The sequence below is a fragment of the Rousettus aegyptiacus genome, unplaced genomic scaffold (genome assembly GCF_014176215.1).
Source record: "Rousettus aegyptiacus isolate mRouAeg1 unplaced genomic scaffold, mRouAeg1.p scaffold_m13_p_2, whole genome shotgun sequence".
Classification (NCBI taxonomy): Eukaryota; Metazoa; Chordata; class Mammalia; order Chiroptera; family Pteropodidae; genus Rousettus; species Rousettus aegyptiacus.
This window is the reverse complement of record NW_023416295.1, coordinates 4492826-4513627: the sequence shown is the minus strand read 5'-3', so window position 1 is coordinate 4513627 and position 20802 is coordinate 4492826. Positions and strand designations below refer to the sequence as shown.

The following is a 20802-nucleotide window of genomic DNA, read 5'->3' as shown; positions in this document are numbered from 1 at the left end:
TGGAAGCCCAGATCCGCCACGCCCGTGCCCAGTGCACCCCGTTTCCAGCCCCAGCCCGTGAACCCCGAGTGATCAACATGAGAGCTGCCCCTCCCTCCGGTCAGTCTCGAGAGCCATGGCCACCCCTCGCCTCTGTCCACTCGTCCTTGGAGGTTTCCTGTCCTTGTCTTTCTATTCTTGGCGGAGGGGTGTTATTCTGGTTAACTGAGCATCAGAGGTGTTCCGAAGATGCCATTTTTGTACGGAAAACTTCAGAAGGAGACAGACCAGGAATGCTTTTGCACAATTTAAAAAAACCCAATGCTTTCAAAAGATGTTTTTTAAATCCCTCTCCCCTTTGAGTATGTGTGCGTGCACATGCTAATTAAAGGAGCTAGGCTGGAAAAGCTAATTAAAAAAAAAAACTTTTTCATTACAGTGTATAGCTCAAAAAAGTGTTTACATGTAACAACCATACAGATTAAGGTACAGATCATTTCCAACCTGATCTTCTTTTTCTTTTGAAAATAATTTCAATAATTTCAATAATTATAGAAAATTTTCAAAAATACTACAAAGAAACCCTATATATCCTTCACTCACTTTCCCCAATCAACATTTGAGCATCCTAAGTTTACCATTATCTCTCATATTATTATTGTTTTTGAATTGTTGGAGACTTAGTTGCTGACAATGTCCCATTATCCCTAAATATTTCAATGTGTTCTTCTTAAATGATAAATACTCTCTCCGACATAACCCCAGTTCGACCATCAAAAACAATACATTAACCCTGAAAACACCACCACCTGATCCTCAGGCTCTATTCGAATTTCTCCAATTGTCTTAGTAATACCTTTTCTAGCAATACATAAATGTATTATATTTCTATCTTACATACAGTATATCTATACAATATACACATATAGCCTCCCCTGTCTGGACTAAGGCTCAGTCTGGGATCACATGTTACATGTAACTATCACGTCACTTTAGCCGAGCACAGTTCCCTGTCTCTCGGGAACCTGGCCTCTTCGAGAAGGACAGGCTAGTAGTTTTGGAGACTGTCCCTCGCTCCGGGGTTTCCGCAGGACTGGCTCCAGGTCCTGCATTTTCAGCAGGAATCCCACAGAAGTGCTGCTGTGTCCTCCCCGGGTGCCCGTCCCAGGAGACGCACGAGGTCCCTTTGTCCCATTACTACCGGAATTAACGGTATTTATCACTTGCTTACGGTAGCGTCTGCTGGCTTCCCTCGTTGCAAAGCTGTTCTCCTTCCCTTTGACACGGTTCACTATTTTCCGGGACGGCGCTCTGAGACTGCGGAGGTATCCCGTTCCTTCTCAGACTCTCGCCACCAATTTTAGCATTTTAGCATCTGTCGATTCCGCCCGAATCGATCATTAATTTGATGGTTGCCAAACGGTGACTATTCCCATCATTCCCTCGACAGTTATTATTGGCATTTACTGTAAGAGGGAGCTCTCCCTTCCCGTTCAGTAGAGACTCATGAATTTAGATTTTAGTCAATAAATCATAATTATTTCTGTCATTCATGTCGATGCTCGGGCTGCGCCAGATGGTCCTGTCGAGTGGCCCTGCAGCTGTCTCCTGGCTCCTGTGTCCTTCTGACAAACCGTCCTCGTGTTCTGAGCTTTTCCGTCCTTTCCGGGACAACAGAGGTTCCAGGAGCACGTCGTGCCTTGCCCACCCTGCCTGCCTCTCACGGCCCTGAATCAGCCAGGTCCCTGGATCTTTTCAGTGGAGAGTGGTGTGGGGTGCCGTTGCTTGCAGGTCCTCCCAGCGGACAGAGCTGGGAAATGTGCGTGCGTGTGAACACACACACACGCGCACACACGCGCGCGCACACACACACACACACACACGCACGCATCGGTGTTGCCTCTGAGCTCACGCTGGAGCTTCCGCTGTCCAAGGTGACACTGAGGTCAGAGTTCATGCCAGCCTAACTAAGCCTTGTCGTGACCGTGAGAAACCTGCTCCCAACTTCTCTGTAGATTTTACTGTTCGCTCGTTTCCTTGTTGGAGCCGGTCCCCCCGCCCCCCGCCCTGCTGCCCCTGGGCCCCGCTGCCCTGCTACCCCTGGCCACTTCAGAGGGAGAGCAGGGACAGGAAGCAAACCAATAAATATGTTTTAAAGGAAAGAGAAAGGAAGGGAAGAGAAGGAAAAGAGCTGATTGGCTTCTAAAGAGGCACATCCTGTGGTCCATTCTTGCCCGCCCCCTGGCCCTCATCACTTGCTAATGCGGGGAGGTCCGGGGAGGTCCGGGGTTCTGCTCCCTGGCTCCCTGTCACTCACTGGCCCCTCCCTGCTGTGGTAAGAAGTCATCGGTCTGACTTCTCATTCGGGCTCTGCCCTGGCCCCTCTCCCTTCCCTGTGCCTCCACTCCCACCCTCCCCACGCCCCCCACCATCCCCCCATTCCACCCCCACCCCGTTCAAGCCCCAGAGGGGGGTTGCCAGGGCCCCTGGCTCCCACTTAAACCACTCTTAGCACGAAATCCTAACTTCGTAGGGTCCCCCGGTCTGGTCTCCCTGCTTCTCCCTTCTTCACCCAGGTTGGGGTCTGTAATTTTTAGGAAGAGGTTTCGGGGAGAGGAGGTGGTTAAGAATCGAGAAGCTTCCTGAGGGTAGAAGAAAAGCCGGGGAAGCATTCCAGGGGCTGGCAGGGGTGGCGGGGCAGAGGCAGGGCCGGGAGCAGGCGGGTCCCGGTGACAGGGAGAGGTGCACGTGGAGGTGGCACCCAGCCCCTGCCGAGCTGGTCTCTCAGTGGGAAGAACACTGCTGGGCTCAGCCTCAGAGGCTGGGGTGGGCGCTGGTGTTCAGAATGCCTGGGGACCCGCTTCCGCGCTGCCGCTCGCTTTCCTCCATCCGCGAGGGGCCCCGAGGATGTGTGAGGGCCCGGGGTCTGGGGCCTCGGAGGCCGGGACTGAGCCCAGCCCTGCCCTCTCCCACCCCTGAGGCCTCCAACGCTGCGCCAACCTTTGTGGGAAAATAGGGAGAAAAGGGCACCAGCCACCCCGAACCCCCCCGCCATTCTCCTCACAGCAGGTGGTGTCGCCTTGTTAGGACATTTCTAGTGACCGCATTGGACACGGGGAAAATGCTTTGCTATCGTGGGATCATGCACAGGGTTTTTATTTTTATTTTTTTCACTTGTTAATATTTTCCCATTATTTACCAAATTCCTCTGATAATTGTATATGCCTTTTTATTTATTTTTTTTTAATAAAGGCAAGGCGACCCTCGGTTGACCTCACAGATTGCAAGGGCCTTGTCAGCTCACAATCCCTTGCTTTTCATTTTTTTACACCGACAGCACCTGGTCTTCCTCGGTGGTCTCCCATCCAAGCACTGGCTAGGCCTGACTCTGCTTGGCTTCCGGGATCAGACGGGATCAGGCACGTTCGAGGTGGCATGGCTGTAGACTGACTGTATGTGGTTTTTAATTTAAAGCAAAGGCTGGCAGAGCCCGGGGGAGGGGTGCCCCGGGGCAGCGGGTCTGCCTGGGCCCCTGGCTTCCACTTCGCTCCCTGCGAGCAGCCGCTTTCGATTCCCCATTCCGATAAAGCAGACAGTGCTGAAGTAAAAATTCCCCTCTGGGGAAGTTCAGCCGGTCCGGCACTGCAGCCGCCCTCCCTTCCCCACTTTGGTGGGGCTCTGAGAGTCGCAGCCCAGAAAGTATTTCTGGAAACATACATACCATTTCTGAGCGCGCAACCCTGAGCCTCCAACAGGCCGGACAGTCAGCTGTCCTTCGTTTTGAAGACCCTAGGGTCTCTTCTCCAACCCTCAGGCTGGAGGTGGCCCTGTCCCCTTGCTCTGGACCTTCCCCAGCAGCATTGCACCTGGGTCAGCCCAGGTGTCACGTGACAGGGAGAAGGGACCCCTCCCTGCAGAGCCCAGCTGGTCAGTGCAAATCTGTCTCCTGCGACCTTTCGACTGTGAGGTCTGTTTCGGGCCGTGTGCCCGTCTGCCCCGACGGTGGTGGGGCCTGTCATCACCCTTGCAAGTGGCTTGGGGGACTAGACGAGGCAGAGCTTGTGGGGGGCCGGTGAGCCGGGCTCGGTGGGGAGCGGTCTGCAGGGCCTTCCTGGAAACGATGGTGCTGGGATGTGTGTGGAAAGTTCTACAGACCCGGCGGCTTTCATGGGAGGCAGGAGGAGATGCGTGTTCTGTTTCTCAGGCTGGAGCGGCTCCCACCACGTTTTCTGCGCGACTTTCGGCGATGAACCTAAGTTCACGTCCATTCTGTCAATTCCACAAACCCCGAAGGGACATCCGCTCTGTGCCCCGGACCTTGTTCGTCGTGACCAGGCCGACGTAACTGGGAAGTGCCGCTCTTTGCCTGTTCAAAATCAGGCCGCCAGTTATGTGATCTAGGTGTTCCCGCCGGTGAGAGGGTTGCCTCAGAGCAGAGACCCCAGCGTCTGTGGCCGCCCCCCTGGGGAGTGTCTGTCACTGTGCGGGGCTCTCGTTCGCTTCCTTCTATTTCAAAATGACTTGATAAATCTCTTCAGGAAGCCAGCGGCTGCGGAATGAGGAACAAAGTCTGGAGGCCTTGACTGTTAAGAACCAAGGGCAGCCCCCTCCCTGGTAGGAAATGTGGCCCATCCCCCCGCAGGCGTGAGCCCCGACCGTGGGCGCGGGACGAAGGGGCTCGCCTGCCTCCCCGCCGCTTCCAACGCACCCGCCTGGCTGCCCACCTTGGGCTTGCTGGGCTAAGGGGCTGCTGCTTGCTCTGGCCCCTCCTTTCCAGCTGGGTCTGGCCAGTGGGAGGCACAGCCAGGAGATGGGAGACCCGAGGACCTCCCGCCCCTGGTTCCAGGTTTTGGGGGCCACAGCTCCTGTCAGGCAGTCTCCTCTGGCTTCCTGCACCTACCCCTCCCCTGTGACTGGTCCCAGCACGGTGACTGTTCCCCCACCGCGAGCTCTGGGGGACCGCGCCCCTCTTATTGGTATCCCTACACTCTGCACACTAATACCACCCCCCGTTCTCCAGTGTAACGTGACATTGTGACACATGCCAGGACCGGGTTGATACACCTGATGACTTTCTAATCACACTTCGTATTTTAAATTGTCAAAAAGGCATCGTCTCTGCGGCTGCGGTCAGGGGTGAGCAGAGGGGTGCTGCCGGCTACCTGCTCTCCCCGAGCCGTTTCTCTGCACCCCCAGGCCCACACTCACACGAGGGGCTCCCCGACTACCCCTCCTCCTGGCTCCTAACGCGTGGCCGACATCCTGACCCCCAAACCCAAGTCCGTCCAACCACAATTGCCAAGCACCTCCAACGCCAGGCTCTGCGGCACCGTCTGGGGGTACGACAGTCAGCAGACCTGGCCCCTGACTGTGGGCGGACATGCACCCCCCAGGACCCACAGTGCTCCCACCAGCCCGCTGTCTGCCTGACAGCCTGGGCTCCCAGCCTTGACCCGGCAGGGTTGGTTAGGCCACGCCCAGGCATGGCTGCCCTTTGAGCAGACCCACCCCCTCTCTGGCCACACCTGCCTTGATGGAGGGCCAGTTAGGGACGAGAATGTTAAGGACGGGCTGCTGCTGTCTGCACTGGGCACTGGAGCCTTCCACCACCTGTCTACACTGCGTTCCCACCCCACCCTGCCCCGCCCCAGGCTGGGCCAGCCCGGAGCGCATCTGTAATCCTGGCCACTCCAACCCTTTTCTCTTCCTCTTCCTAGTGTAGAATGTGCTCTGAACATGAGTCCTCAAAGCCGTCTCTGTGAGCCCCTTCGACCTCAGTGCCAAGAGTGAAGGCTGATGGGGACACCCCCTGGGGAGCCGCTCCTCCAGGGAGACCCCGATGCGGCCTGGCGCGTGCCCGCCTCACCCTTCCCTCTGTGTCCGTGCACCTGCAGTGCCCGTTGAGACAGGCCGCCTCCTGCCGAGCCGCGCGTGCGTGAGTCTCCACCTCAGGTGGGGCCTGCCTCCTGTGGGGCGCCCGTACTTTTCCTGGGTGCTTCCTCACGTGAGTGGTGGGGGAGGGGAAGGCATGCGTCCCACCCCAAGCAGCGCCTCCGAGTGGCCATCCGCTGGCTCGCCTGCCTCCTCCCCGCCTCCCCCCAGACCGGCTGCTCTGCTGTCCTTAGGTTTGAACTCAGCCCTCATCCTCTACCTTCCGGGAACCCGGGCTACCCGGGCATCCAGCAACCTTGGTTCGCCATGTGCTGGCTCCCTGTCCTCTGTAGAACAGTCCAAGTGCAAGTGACCCCTGCAAGTCTGCCTCGCCAACAGCACCCGGCACCCGGCATGGGTTTCCCGGGCCTCCAGTCCGCCTCCTGCCTCATTGGATCTGCAGGGGTTCGATGAAGCGTAGCGTGTTCTGTTATTCTGCATGCCCGGTGCACGGCAGATTTCATCAGTCCTACGACGCTTATCTTTCCACTTGCCTGAAATCAAACGCGTCCGCAGTCGATGGTGGATCGTAGTTTACGCTCTAGCTTTTTAGCAGTGAGTGAAAATGACGTCTGTCTTAGCATCGAGGCGTCTGAAATTCCCACGTCTGACGAGCGCTCTCAAACGTGCGTGCCCCAGCCGTCCTCCAGCCGAGAACGCGTTCCTCGACTCACACATGAGGTGTTCTGCTTAGGCGTTCTTTGATAGTCTCAAATTCTTTTCCCGTACGCCTACCGGTTTGTCACCCCTTCGCGGCGAATGCTTTGACTTTCGTCACGACTGCTTCGACTGAGTCGCGTTCATCGATCTTGCATCAGATTATGTTTGCTATTCCGTTCGCTTCTGATTTTAAACCTGTCGAAGTTATTCTCAGAAGGCCCGGCTGCCGCCGCTCAGATATTTCTGGTTCAATAATGTTTGAAAGAGATTGCTTAATGCGGGGCTTTGCGAAAACAAAGGACTTACTCATTGAAAATGTTTTTTTCAAAAGCCTTTTGTTAAACTCTTTACAAACTTACTAAATCGCTTAAGCCACACGCTCACACACACGCGCACGCGTGCACACACACACACACCCTCACATGCAGATTCGTACACGTGTGCAGTGCCTGTGCACATACGTGTATGCTTGGAGAGAGACAGAGGTGGACAGAGGTGGGCTCTCGCTGAAGGCAATCGCATCCTCACTACAACCGGGGGTTAACCACCAGGAACAAGACTTGGGCCAGGTCCGAGTCGTAGCCCATTCCCAGATGCCTGGGTTCGTTCCAGTCCGGGTCATCTGGCCTCGCCTGCTCCCCTGATCCCACCTCCCTGGAGCCCTGGGGACCTTCAGGCCAGGGCACGACCGCGGCCTCCCACATCGGCCCCAGCACTAGGTACCTGACTCGAAGGTGGATATAGGTCGAGGTGCCCCAGCCATGCTCGGCCCTGGACGCCGCTCGTTCACCGGCCTGGGTGGGCTCTCCGACCTCCACCCTCTTTTCCTGTTGGCTTCCTTTTCTGCGTGCGATGAGTCTCTGTCCCTTTAGCAAGAAAGCAGCTGGCAGCCCCTCCGGGAACAGCTGGACCCATGACCTCCCACCCCAAAGGTGGCAGCTCCTCAAGTCCTTTTCAAACGACGTGACTGTTGCAGTTACTAACGCGATGTCACGGACGCGTCGGGCTAGGAGCCGTGGAGTGTGAGCATTACTGATGAGGACACGAGTCTCCTGGAACCAGCAGAGATGGGGCCTCAGGGCAAGGCAGGGGCCCTGCTCAGCAGGGCCTCAGCTGGAGGGACTGGCCGGCAAGGGACCTCCGGAAATGTCCTGCTGGAGCCACTGCTGAGGGGCAGGAGCCCTGGCTCCAGGACGTTTGAACAGCCCGGGGGAATTGCCCACAGGCTCCTCCGGCCTCGCAACAGAGATACAAATCAGGGAAGGTCTTTGTGCTGACTCATTTTCTGGGCTTTGAAAGAACAGAATTATAGCGAATGAAAAAATATAAAAATAAAAGCAAAACAATTGCTAGAAGAGATTTTTCCAGTGTTTAAAAATAAAATAATTTTTTTTTGTGGGGGGGAGGTGGAGGGAATAACCCCTACCAGACACACACACACACACGCACACACACACTCTCTCTCTCTCTCTCTCTCTCTCTCTCTCTCTCTCTCTCTCTCTTTCTCTCTCTCTCAAAATATATTCTAAACTGTCGAAAATAGGTCTCTTGAGGTTGTGTGATTACAGGTGATTTCTTTTTATAAAAATTCTGGTCTACGGCCACGCCACCCTGCACAAGTCCAATCCCGTCTGATCTTGGAAGCTAAGCAGGGTTGTGCCTGGTTAGTACTTGGATGGGAGACCACCTAGGAAGACCAGGTGCTATCGGCATAAAAAATAAAAAATAAGGGATTGTAAGCTCACAAGGTCCTTGCAATCTGTGAGGTCAACCAAGGCTTGCCTCGCCTAAAAAGAAAAAAAAAGATCTGTATTTTCTAATTTTGGCATAATAAAAATATATTATTTGTACGGCAGAATATGTTTAAAAGTAAAGTTCTGTTTTTTTTGTTTTTGTTTTTTTTTTAAGTTGTCCTGTGTGTGCCTTTCGCAGACTGGCTCTGGGGGCCGCTGGTTACGGGACGGGAGGGTGTGGGTGGGGCCAGCAGACACCGCGTAGAAGCCCAGCGCTTTTTCTGGATTCTGGTCACTCCCTCAGCCGGAGTCGGTCTCTGCTGCAGGTGGCTTTTGTGGTCAGTGATGTCTCAGCCAGTTCAACCTTGCTTCTTTTCGGGGTCCTGTCTGCAGGCATCGGAAGGTGTCCCCATGAGGTTCTTCACCAAGCTGGACCAGCTCATCGAGTTTTACAAGAAGGAAAACATGGGTCTGGTGACCCACCTGCAGTACCCTGTGCCGCTGGAGGAGGAAGAGGCAGGCGACGAGCCGGAGGAGGAGACAGGTAGGCAGGGACAGAGGGCAGGCCAGGGGCCAGCTGCTGCCATGGGCGAGAGGGGCCTTCGGGATCCTGTCCTCTAAGCACCATGGCAGAGGGGTCCCGGGGTGTTTCGCCACAGCGTTTGTAGATTAGGTGGGTTCCGTTATCAGAGGGAGAGAGTGTGACACAGTGGTTAAGGAAAGACAAGTTAGGAACACAGACTCTGGAGTCAGACGGACCTGGCTCGGACTTCCTGCTCCTCGGCCTGAGTCGTGTGGCGTCGAGTGCATTACTTACCTGCTCTCAACCACAGACTTCTCTTAAAGAGACAGTGAAAATAATGTCTGCCTCCCAAGGCGTCATCAGATGAGTCAATAAGTGTAGAGCCCAAAGCCTCGTATACAGAAAGTGCTCAATAAATGCAGCCACCATCATCATCAAAACAATTAGCCGTATTTCACTGTGAAGAGTACGGAGGAGGAAGCCCTTGCGCCTAACTGGTAGGGTACGAAAGGTGCTTCTTTATATCATCGTTAAAAGTGGAGGGGCCAAGTGCAGACCCTAAAAGGTGTGTGCGTCAGGCCTGGGGACGGACCCAGACCAACCGACGACGAATGGGGCCAGGCCGGAGGTGCAGGGTGGGAGCTCACCTGTGGGGGGCGCCCTTTTTTTCCCCCAGAAAAGTTTCCTCCCTAAAAGAAAACCCCAAGACATTGTCACTGAGCCCCCCAACTGGCCAGGGCCCCCCTTGAATTCCAGGGCCTGGAGGCAGCCAGCTTCCCAAGGGCGCCCCCGAGGGAGGGTCGATGAGGCCAGAGACACTGAGGTCCCCGGCCTGTCCCTGCCGGCCACATGCAGGGCGCCCTGTTCGTCCCTCTCCCGTGGGCTGGCTCGTGGCCTGCCACCCCCTTCCTCCCACCTTCCCGGAGCCCCTCTTTGAGTGATTGCACAGGGAGGGACTCTGAAGAGCAGCCACGCCGGCTCCGGGGACAAGGTGGGGGCCAGGCGGAGGGTTTCGAAAGGACCACAGCTCCGTGGGGGCTGAGAGGGACCCAGACAGGCCATGCCCCTTCTCGCCTCCCTCAGCCCAGTAAGAGGTGCCCTCAGCTGTGAAGCAGTCAGAGCTGACATGGCCACGCGTGAGTCCAGGGCCACTCGCCAGGGCCGAGCCACGGCCACACGGCCCCCAGTGGTCCCCCCGTGGGCGGTGACATCGGGAGGCCGTCCCGCAGAAACGGCCTCCACACACTAGCGTCCTCGCTCCCTGCCCACGCTCAGTCCAGCTTCTCTGGCCCCCGGGGGGACACCCGTCTGGAGAAAGACCCTGGCACCTTCCGTAAGAGCTGGAAGGAGAAACCCGGTCTCGCGGGAGCTGGCTCCACTTCTTCAGGTGAAGCTCAGGTCTCCTCAGGTGCCACAGTCCTCATGGGGACAAAACAGACTCAGAGCCATGTAAAGAACCAAAGGGCCGGGCCGGGAAAGGAAGCGAAGGACACGTCCTTTACAGAGGACGCCCCCAGGTGGCTCTGCGGCCATCCGTCCGGTAGGAGAAGCGGCTTAGGCAGGAGGCCCTGGACCTGTGAACAGGGAAGAGCGTCACCGCTCATCCTGATTTCAAGTCGTTGGTGCCATATTTCAGTTCTCTGGGGGAAGGGAGGCCACTTGCTTTATTTTATCTATCTCCAAGGATCTGCGGTGGGTGGGGGGAGGGAAGGGGTGCAGAGGCTGGAGAAAAAGCAGAGAAAGGGGGCCCGGGGTGGGGGAGAGCGTGTCCGGGGCCCGCCTGCTGCCCGCCCCATGCCTCCTGCTCTGGGAACCGGGCCTCTGCCCCGGGAGCTGGCCGTCCTGCGGGGCTGCCTGTGGTTGCCGGCTCCACTTGTCAGAGGCCTGACATGGTCATCTGACCCTAGGTGCCAGGTGTTTGCAGAGCCTCAGTGGAACCAACGGTGCCAGGCCCCAGGGCCAAAGACCACCAAGACCAGGTTCCAGGCCTCATGGGCTCCCTGTCTAGTCAGGGAGTCAGCGAGGGAGTGGGGGCGGGAGGGGCAGTGTGGACGCAGATGGGGCCTGTAACTGGGCACAGTGGCCTGGGCTTTGCATGTCGAGCAGGGGCAGTGCCCAGAGGACACAGTGGGTCAGCCGCACGGCCTCCTCTGTAGGCGGGTGACCCAGAGAGACGCTAGTGCTTGGCCCGAATGGCATCCCCGCTCTTTCTCGGGCAGAAGGTGTCCCATCTCCGCCTGAGCTGCCACCGAGAAACATCCTTTTGTCTGCTGGGCCATGTGAGGCCAAGGAGGCCCCTCTCTTGAGTGAGAATCCGAGAGCCACCGAGTTCAGCCGGCCCAGCCTCTCTGAGACGTTGTTTCAGCGACTGCAGAGCATGGATACCAGCGGGTGAGTCCCCCACTGACGGGTCCCCTCAGAGGCCAGCCTCGGTGCCACAACACCCAGGCTCACTCCCGGAGCTACCCCTCCCACCCTAGGACGGGGTGCTATGGAGCACGCTGCTCCTCCCCCGGTCCGAGGGAGCCGGGCTCAGCCGGGGGCTCCATGAAGCCGCCTCCGCCGCAGCCTGAACCGGCCACACAGCCCTTTCCCGCTCTGGGCCCCACGCTGGGCCGCCCTCCTCGTCGCCGGGAAATGGGTCAGAACCATAGTTCCATGCGTGGCGCGGACGATGAGGTCTACGCAGCAAGGTGCGGCGGAAGGCGTGAGATGCAATCGTTCTAACTCGTGAGCTTTGACTCGCTCTCATCCAGGGTTGTTGGGATCCCGCCCCTCGCAGGCTCGCACCCGGGCTCCCGCTGGTCGGCGCCGACGGGGTTCTGCAGCCTCGTCACCATGCCATCCTGTTTCTGAGCAAGAGGCCCCCCGACTTTCGACAGGCCAGCGCGTTGGGGGGCGGGGGGGGGGGCGGACGTCTTCGACATGAAGGAAGGAGGGGAACTTTGTCCCCGGTGCCCAGCTTGTCACCTAGAGTAGAGCAGGCACACGCTATATACATGCTGAATGGATTAATACGTTCGTGCACGGTGACTTCCACGCGTTCATGACTTTAAAACGTTTCTTGGTGAGAAAAAGCCCCTCCCAAAATATCCTAATGGTGCGAGGGGCCCGGGCTGCTCGCCTGCCTGCCGCTGGTCCCGTAGCATACAAAGGAAATGCCTGGAGGTGCCCCCAAGCCGCCCGGTTGCTAAGATACCTGGCATCTTCTGTCTCCACCTTGAGGCCTCCTCTGATTCCTTTCCAGCCCACCGGGTTATGGTCTCGGGGCACAGTCTTCAGTCTTCAGTTGCCGGTGCTCTTTGTCAACTGGCTAAATATCCAGTTGATACGCACATTATTGTGACTATCCTGACAGGTGTCTAAATAACAAATGCTCACAAAAACATTCCCGTGCGGAGCCCATCGTTTTAGTTTCCCCGAGGTGCCGTTTCTCTCCAGGTTTAGACGCTGAACGCAGTGAGCTCTTGGGGAGGCAGGCGAGAGGACCCAATGGCGCCACCAGCTGCCCACTCTTCTAGACTCTCACATCTGTCGGCTCTGTCTCTTCTCCAGTCCCTGCTCTCCGGGGATAGCTATTCTCTTCGGCCTCAGGGCCCAGTGGGTCAGGATAGCACAGGCAGCCATGCTGCGGTACAGCCTCTTGAGAGGGGCGGGGTGGGGGCCGATGGCTGGCGAGCAGGAAGGGCATGCTGTCTCTGGTTTGGTTTCTCAGCCGGCATATGGCGGTGGACCCTTCCCAAAGCTTCGGCTCGGAGACGGGGTGGTGGAGGGGCCGTGGTGACATACTCAGTGCCTGCTCCCTGTTCAGTTCTGGTTCTTGAAAAACTGAGATTCCTCCCTGTGTTCTAAAGTTAATCTGTCTTGCCTGCAAAATCGCTTTTTACACAGAGGACTGCCTTTAGATTATTCTTAATTATAAGACAACCCGCACAGTCTTTTGTACAAGTTAATTAGATCTAATCAGTGAGGTCATTGTTAATACAAGATTGCCGAGTAAAATTAACCTTCTCCGATAAACGGAGTTTACGTCTTAAGTCAACACTTTTCTACGACAAACATTTCAACAAATATAGCTTCCTGTAACGTGGACTCGCGGTCTCAAAGTTACAAGTCAACAATCATTAGAATTGTTAAAATGATTATCTTAATATTACAGGAGAGATTTTCTCCTTTTAGTAGAAGAGACTTAGGCAGACACTTGATTTTTTGTGATGTCAAGACTCACAATAAGTATAGATTAAATTTAAATATTATGACCACTAGTAAGTAAATTGCTGCTGACTCGGTCTAAATAAGTCAGAGTGGCTCGTTCGCTCCTTTCTAACCTTAAGAACAAGAGATTTTCATTACAGAGAAAAAAAAAACAATGCCCTCTAATTTCAACTTGATTATATGTCAAGGCTGGAACAAAGATTTTTAAGGCTTGTAATAATTTTTTCACACAAATAAATCAAGGTCCCTGAGCCTAGTTTTCTCGTTTGTGAACTAGGAATGATAAAAAATATCTGCCTCATAACATTGGTTTGGAGCTTAAAGGAGAAGAGGAGCGGAAAATGCTCAGCAGAGTGGCCGGGATGTTATGCTCGGAAAATATTTGCTGCGATTAATTTTCATAATTGGAGGAGCCGAGATTCACAGGGCTTCCAGACACGAAGGTGCTGGGAGATAGAACGCAGAGGCGTGGCCGGACGTGGGTGGCTGCCTTGTGCCTGGGCCTGGGCTCTCTTCTGCTGGGCTGCCGCATTCAGTGAGCGAGTCTGGCCTGCGGCCCCACTGCCGTCACCCATCAACCGAAGGGGCCGAACCATCCCGAGAGGCCAAGGGTGGGGCGCCTGGGCCACCGCTTCCATATTCCCAGCCCCATCTCTTATCACAGAGATCCCTCACCCCTCCCCCCAACTGTCCCCCCGCAACACTCCCTCTCACCACCAGCCTATAATGACTCGGAACCTCGTTGACACAGAGCTCCAGGTAGCGTCCGCCTGTGGATCCGCAGTTGACCCGTGAGCCAGAAGCATTTGCCGTCTCTTCACTAGAGCCCCCCTCAGCCCTCAGATCCCATCTCTAGGAAGAAATGAAGTAGGGAAACAAGTCCAGGACACGTTTTCCAAGCTGTTTTGTCTCCTTTTTTTAAAGGATAAACATTTTCCATCTCTAATCAGTATCGCTACCTTCCAAGCACCAGCTTGGGAAAAAGCCTTTATGGCGGGCGATGCAGCACCCCGCCTTGCGAACCCTTTAATCTCATTCCCATCTGCTTCTCTGCCCTCCAGTGAGGCCAGGGAACCACAGAGGCACACAGATGGTCCCCTGAAGGACATCGTCTCAGCCGGAGACTCAGAGAATGCAGATATCTTCTCGTTACCGTGAGAGTGGGTGGCCAAAGAAACAGGATAAGCATATTTTTTTATTTCTCCTTTTTTTTTTTTTTTTTAAATCAGGCTTCCCGAAGAGCATCTTAAAGCCATTCAAGATTATTTAAGCACTCAGCTCGCCCTGGACTCGGATTTTATGAAGACGGGCTCCACCAGTCTCCCTCATCTGAAGAAACTGACCATTTTCCTCTGCAAGGAGCTCTATGGGTAATGTTGCCATCGGGGTGGTGGGGACAGGCTGGCTGGGCCAGAGAGTGGGCCTGTAGGAGTGAGCGAGCCCCGAGCCCCGTCTGGCTGCCCCAATTCCGCTGCTGTACTCAGGACACTTGGGCAGCGGGCGGGAGCTCAGAACTCTCTGTGGTTCTTTCGAGGTTTCGTTTTTCGTACTTGCTCATCCAGCATTTAAAACTTTGGGGCCTCGTCTTTCTGCTCACTGCAGCGGGCACATTCGACGAGCATGGAGGGCGGCGAGAGGAAGTAATTAAAGCCGGCCTACTTTCTGCGTGGGCGGCGATGGCCCCAGAGTGCCAGCTGGGGCGCTTTTTAAAAGTCGAGCCAGGTCAACCAAAACTGCAGTTTTCTGGTATTGAATCCATCGAATGAGCGATTGGAAAAGATTCTAATTTCATTTAGACCATTTTTGATTTCGCATTTTAATTGCACTAACGTAAACACGAATTTCAAGTTCAATTACATTTTAATTGTCAGAAGTGCACAATTCAGGCTGACATGCCATCTGAAAAATTAGCAGAAGAATATTTTAAATAGCTTGAAAAATAGGAAATAACATTCAAAAACATCAGAGAGGAATCACGAGGAGCCAAAACAATCCCATCATAAATAAAAAAAAGGTCAACATTTTGGTTAGAAATAATCGCATTTCATGTGGTTGAGGTTTTTTCAGCCTCTGCTGTTCTGTATTATTGCAGATATAGCAATTTCAAAATTCTCTTGACAGTTTCTCTGGTACCATATCCATCTTAGCTTAGTTAATTTGCAAAAAAAAAGAGTCTTTTATCATCAGTAATCAAACCGAACTTTCTTCTTACGGGCTCTGAAAAGCACAATTGATACGTTTGCTAACCTTAACAAATAGTTTCTTTGGCAAATCTAACACTCATCGAATTGGCCAGTCAGGTTTAATTTCAATGAATTGGCTTTCCACCACTGGAGTTTCGGCCAACAGGACCGAGAGCCTGTTCATTTATAAATTCCCACAGAGAGACAGTTTCCATCCGATGCTGCTGTCGTAATTCATTTACCACCAGGGAATACACACACGGCCATTCATCCGTTTAAGAAACGTGTTCGAAGGGCCTTCTCTGAGCCCTGCTCTGGGTTTGCAGCAGTAAACGCAACGCACAGAGTTCCCGCTCTGTCAGACCTGGTTGCAGCTGACGTCTGAGTGAGGAGGGCAATGGTAGATAAGGTCTATAAATAAACAGGGTAATTTTAGTAAGCATCGTGGCAAACTAAAACAGGAGAAAGTGATGGCGAGACCTTGGGGCGGGGTGATGTGTCCTTTGGGGCTCAAGTGCAAAAGTCCTGGGGTACGAATGAAGCTGGCCTGCAAGGAACGGAGAGTCTCCGTGGCTGGAGCCCCGCGAGGGAAGGAAAGCCTCAGGAGTGGAGATCGGAGAGAGGCAGGCAGAGGTGGCCAGATTCAGCAAATAAAACACAGGATGCTCAATTCAGGCTAAATTTCAGAAAAACTAGAACTACGGTTTTAGTATATTTCAAGCAATATTGAGATATATGTATACTAATAGATTATCCATCGTTTATCTGAAATTCGAATTTAATTGGGTGTCCTGTGTTTTACGGCAACGCTGGGCAGGAGCCACCGCGCATCTGCCTCCCGAGGCCCTGCAGAGAATTTAGAGGACGGTGGCGTGATCCGAGTCGGGGCTGTGGAGACTGGGTCGCAGGAGGCAGACCCGAAGCAAGAGACCAGTGCAGGGCCGCTGCGGCCAGAACGTGGCGCGAGCAGAGCCTCGCTTCCTGCCGAGTCCGAGGGTGTAGACGGCGCCTGGCACACAGGAACGCCGATAGATTTCAGTCGAATCACCCCAGGGCTTGGGGACACGTGAGCGCTGAGAGCTGGCGTGACCTGGCGTATGTGTGGGTCGTAGAACTGGCAGGCTCGCTGCCCGGTTGGATGGGAGCTGAGGAGTCGGCGAATCGAGGGCGAGGCCCAGGTGTTTGGTGTGGGCAGCGGAGTGCATGGCCATGTCAGTTACGGAGAAGGTGAACGTCAGGGAGGGTTGGGGTGGGGGCGGGACCTTTCTCTGGGCTACTGTTGGGTCGAGGCATTATTAGGCAAGCCAGCAGCCGGGCGGCCAACCAAGGGTTATGGTGGAAGTTAGAGGCCAGGACACCTCAGGGCTAGGGGTCTCCATTTGGGATGCACTGACACTCAGTTGGCACTCAAAGCTGGGGGACAGTGGGGGAAAGTCCCTGCAGGAAAAAAAAGGGGCCCAGGCTGGACTTTGGGAGGCAGGGCGTGGGACGAGCTAGAGCAGGGGACTGAGGATGGCACCAAAGGCGACCAGGTCTGTCCGCTCAGACCACTTGGCGGGACACCAGCTCCCCAAACGGGAAGGTCGCCGCCAGGGAGCGAGCCGCAGCGAAAAGCCTTGTCATTTCCATGCCACTGTGTGCGTCTGAAATGAAGAACTTCAGCAGCGCAAAGGCTTAAGGAAGATTCGTAACCCCAAGTTAGGTTATCTAGAACAAGACGGAATCTTTTCCAAAGAAAAAAAGAACAAAAAGTAAAGTCACCAGAGTCTGGAAATATTTCGTAGCCCTTGAAATGGAGAAATGAGAAGAAATGCAAGTGGAATTTTAAAATAAAATGTCAGTGTGGAAATAGCGAAGCAGGGTAAAGATTTTAACAAAGAAACAATACTCTAGTTTCCCTTCAGCGTGTATAAATCTTTTGGCCTTACCAAAGAAACAAACCCCAAACGAGAACGGTTCATCATTATAACTGCTTCATGGGAATCCACAAAAATAAACCCGTAGTTTTCAAATCGAATTTGGAAATCGAATCACAGAACAGAGCCAAGTGTCAGGGAGGTATATATAGAAAATACAGGAGGACTAAATAAACATGCACAAAGAATGTGTGATAAAAAAAAATTGATAATCTTTGGAAAGAGGGCGTAGAGATTCAACTTAGGATGGTCTCTGAAAGAAGCAAGAAAAAATGATGCATGATTGATGACTAAATGTATAAAAGAAAAAAACTGTTTTCCAGACTTTTAAAGGAGCTAAATCCAGGAATTGAGAAACCTCATAAAGATCCAGTTAACAGAAGAGAAGTAGCAACGCGGAAACTTTTTATAACATTTCTAAACCACAGGGAAGATGAAGGAAGAAAATAAATACTTAGCAACAGCGCCATGGCTTTAAAAAATTATAATATGTAATATTATTCACACTCCTCAACGACATAGTAAAAACTCGGAAGCAGTATCTCCACGAAGAAGACTACCGGCCTGGGATTAACTCAACCTAGATGTCATTCGAGGGCACGGGGAGTCTTTCCAGATTGGGAAAAAAAAAAAAAAAATGTGAACATATGCTAATCACATGCCTCCACCTCTAAGAGTATCCAAGGTTTGTTTTTTCTTTTTTTCCCAAAAATTTAAGAGTGCTGGTGATCTTAAAAATAAGAACCCAGTGGCTAACTGAGCAGCTGGATATGAATATACCCAAAGTGAAAGTGTTCATTCTATACGACCACGACAGAAATAGAAATAAATAACACAAGTAGCCAGAACCACCCAACCATCGAGACGTTTTTAGACGTCTCCTACATCACGGCTGGATTGAGGAAGGAATTGACACAACGGTAGCCTACCTGAGCTAGGTGTAGGGCCACAGAGTACAGTGGGTCCTCCAATAACAATAGCAGAAACCCCACCTATAACTTTTATAATAGTGAGTGAGAAACCCACTTAAAATGAGCAGATAATTGCTCACTAGTAAATACAGATGATAAATTGTTGGCTAAGGTAAGCAAAAAACTACCGAGGAATGAAAAACAGAACGATAAAAAATTACAAATCACTTTATAATGAAATCCAGCCCCCCTAGGATGAAATAACAGAATGGGGTGGGGGTGGGGGAAATACAACACTTGGATTGAATAAAAAGCAAAGCAATGTAAAAGAGTTTATACCAATGTATAAAAATACTGACAAACTTTCCAATGGAAAACCGACAGAGGACGTGAACAGTTTGTGCAAAGAGAACTACGTTAGAAACCCACCTTGTAGAAAAATGCCAGTGGCGTTAGAAATTAGAGATATGCAAATCAATTCATCAGTCTTGAAATGCAATGTTATATGCACGAAAAGATAGAGAAAAAACAGAATTCAGACAGCACATCTGATGTGCAGGCTCCACCGTCGACGATGGCCCCACGACTGGCTCCATCACTCAAAGGCTTGGCAATATTGATGGAGAAAAGTAATCTCCAGTTAGCCTGAAATTTTAACTGAAGATAGAAAAAGAAAAGCTACGTGAACAGAGCTGTTCAGAGCAGCCTTTACTTATGGTCCCCACGATCTCAAAATAACCCAAATATCCGGTAATCGATTTTGGCACGTTTTCTCCACAGACTATTTTGAAACCATTAGAATGTTAAATGTGTGAAACATGAACAGTTTTTAGTGAAACAAAGTGAAAAATAGAACTCAAAATGTGTCTGCCTGCCGTGCTGACAACAACATGGAAACAATAAAGACGAGAAGGGAACCAAGAATCACTCAGAGCCCCAGGACCGGGGTCGGGTCATCCGGCTGGACCAGGGGAAGTCTCTGATGTCCTTCTCGGCAGCTAGGAGGGGAGTTGGCCGGGGAAGCACAGGCGGCCGCACAGGAAGCCCCTGGGGCACACAGTTAAAATGCGGATCCCAGATTGGACCAGGTTGGGGCCCAGGCATTTGCATGTGTAACGCTCAGGTGTAAGTGTGTGATTCTTGGCAACAGTAAACTTTGGAACAGTGGATTACTAAGTGGTTTCAAAGCAGTTTTGTAATTCTAGATCCAAGTTTTCTACAGGCCGTGTATGGCTAAACAGAGGTAAATGAGGTCTATATATCACGACCAGTTTGGACCAGTTTGCTCGGGGGTACAGGGCAGGAAGGAGTAGGGGGCTGGGGACCTGGGGCGGGGGTGCGGACCAGTGCTGGCAGGCCTGGGGGCTTGTTTGCGGAGGCTTGGGCGGGGCGGTGTGGGGACCTGGGGCTCTGGATGGAACCTGGGATGCCTCAGTGAGGTCCTCACTGATTTCTGACCTTCACCTTGTCCTCCGTCCCCAGAGAAGTCATCCGGACCCTGCCCTCCCTCGAGTCTCTGCAGAGGTTGTTTGACCAGCAGCTCTCCCCTGGCCTCCGTCCACGGCCTCAGGTAAAGGTTTCGGGGCTGGCACGATGAGTTTGATAAACTGGGGCTGGGGTTGGGGGTGAGGTAGCCAGAAGGGAGCCCCTCCCATAGTGCATGACCCACTGCCTGATTTTGAGTTGAGAAATAAAGATTTTGAATTACACACACGTCAATAAAGCTACTCGTTAGCACTGAATAAGGAGACAAGATAGGGCCTTTCTCCATCATTTCTCTTCAGAAACCTAAAGAAAGAAACATATGAGGTACCTAAATCCTTGATCCTGCCTCTTGCCCCAGGAAGAGCAAGGTGAGGTGCCCTCCCCCCGCAGATGCCTGCTCACGGCCTAGCAGGGGGCCGAGGCCAAGTTGTCCATTGGGCAAAGGTCTGTGTAACAGGAAGTGTCGTCAGCATAATTGAAAACACAGCATCTCAGAGAAAGTGCTTGCAACCAAAATAATGGACCAAGGATTAAAAAAATCTACAAGTAATTCTGTAAAAACAACCCGTTTTTTTTAATGAACAAAGTCCACAAAGGAGGCCGTTTTACCGAAGACCTGGGAATGGCCATCACACGCTTGCACACACACACGCGGAAAGATGTCCAACCTCACCTCATCAGTAACCGGAAGCTGACATCCAAAATGAGGAGGCATCTTCTTGTCTACCAGGCAAAAGCTGCCCTGCAAAGTCAGGGCGGGGCGGTGTGGGGACCCGGACTCACAGAGGCCGCCTGCCCTCTCCCTGCTGGGAGTGGAAATGGGCTTTCTGAAAGTCGGTTCGGCCATTTGCATTGTCGGGAAACGAGGAGAATTCACTGCCTGCTACCCCTCTTCAGTTCCTACTGCCCGACCGGTAATAAGACGGTTAAAATAACACAAGACTAGATTAACAAGAGAAAAACCAGTCTAATACGTGCACACCGGAGAATCACAATGTGATGGCCAGAGCGTAAAATGGGGCTCAAAGAAATGATCAAAGTTGGCACTTTTTGTATTTTTTAGATAAAGAAACAATAATTTGTGAGAAATCAGCAACACAAAGCAAAGCAGCGCCCATTAGAAGGCATCTAGGCGGGGCCTGGGCTTAGGCGTCGAGGCTGGTTCATGCGGCTTTCTCCCTCTGGAGGGTTTAACTCCTGGTGGCAAGGTTGCAAGCTGCGTCTCAGCCCTCAGCAGGGGTCACGGGGCGCAGGGGACAGGCGGCC

General features: G+C 53.0%; 1 protein-coding gene and 1 pseudogene across 1 annotated transcript in view; both read left to right on the top strand.

Annotated features, from left to right (window-relative positions):
• INPP5D (inositol polyphosphate-5-phosphatase D) overlaps positions 1-20802 on the top strand; it is a 111199-nt gene that overhangs the window by 39222 nt on the left and 51175 nt on the right. Inside the window, exons 3-6 of the mRNA XM_016134731.2 lie at positions 8697-8847; positions 11046-11217; positions 14271-14411; positions 19534-19621. Of these exons, the coding sequence (XP_015990217.2) occupies positions 8697-8847; positions 11046-11217; positions 14271-14411; positions 19534-19621 (552 nt within the window). The remainder of the gene's footprint in view (positions 1-8696; positions 8848-11045; positions 11218-14270; positions 14412-19533; positions 19622-20802) is intronic.
• LOC118614686 lies at positions 8164-8282 on the top strand (annotated as a pseudogene).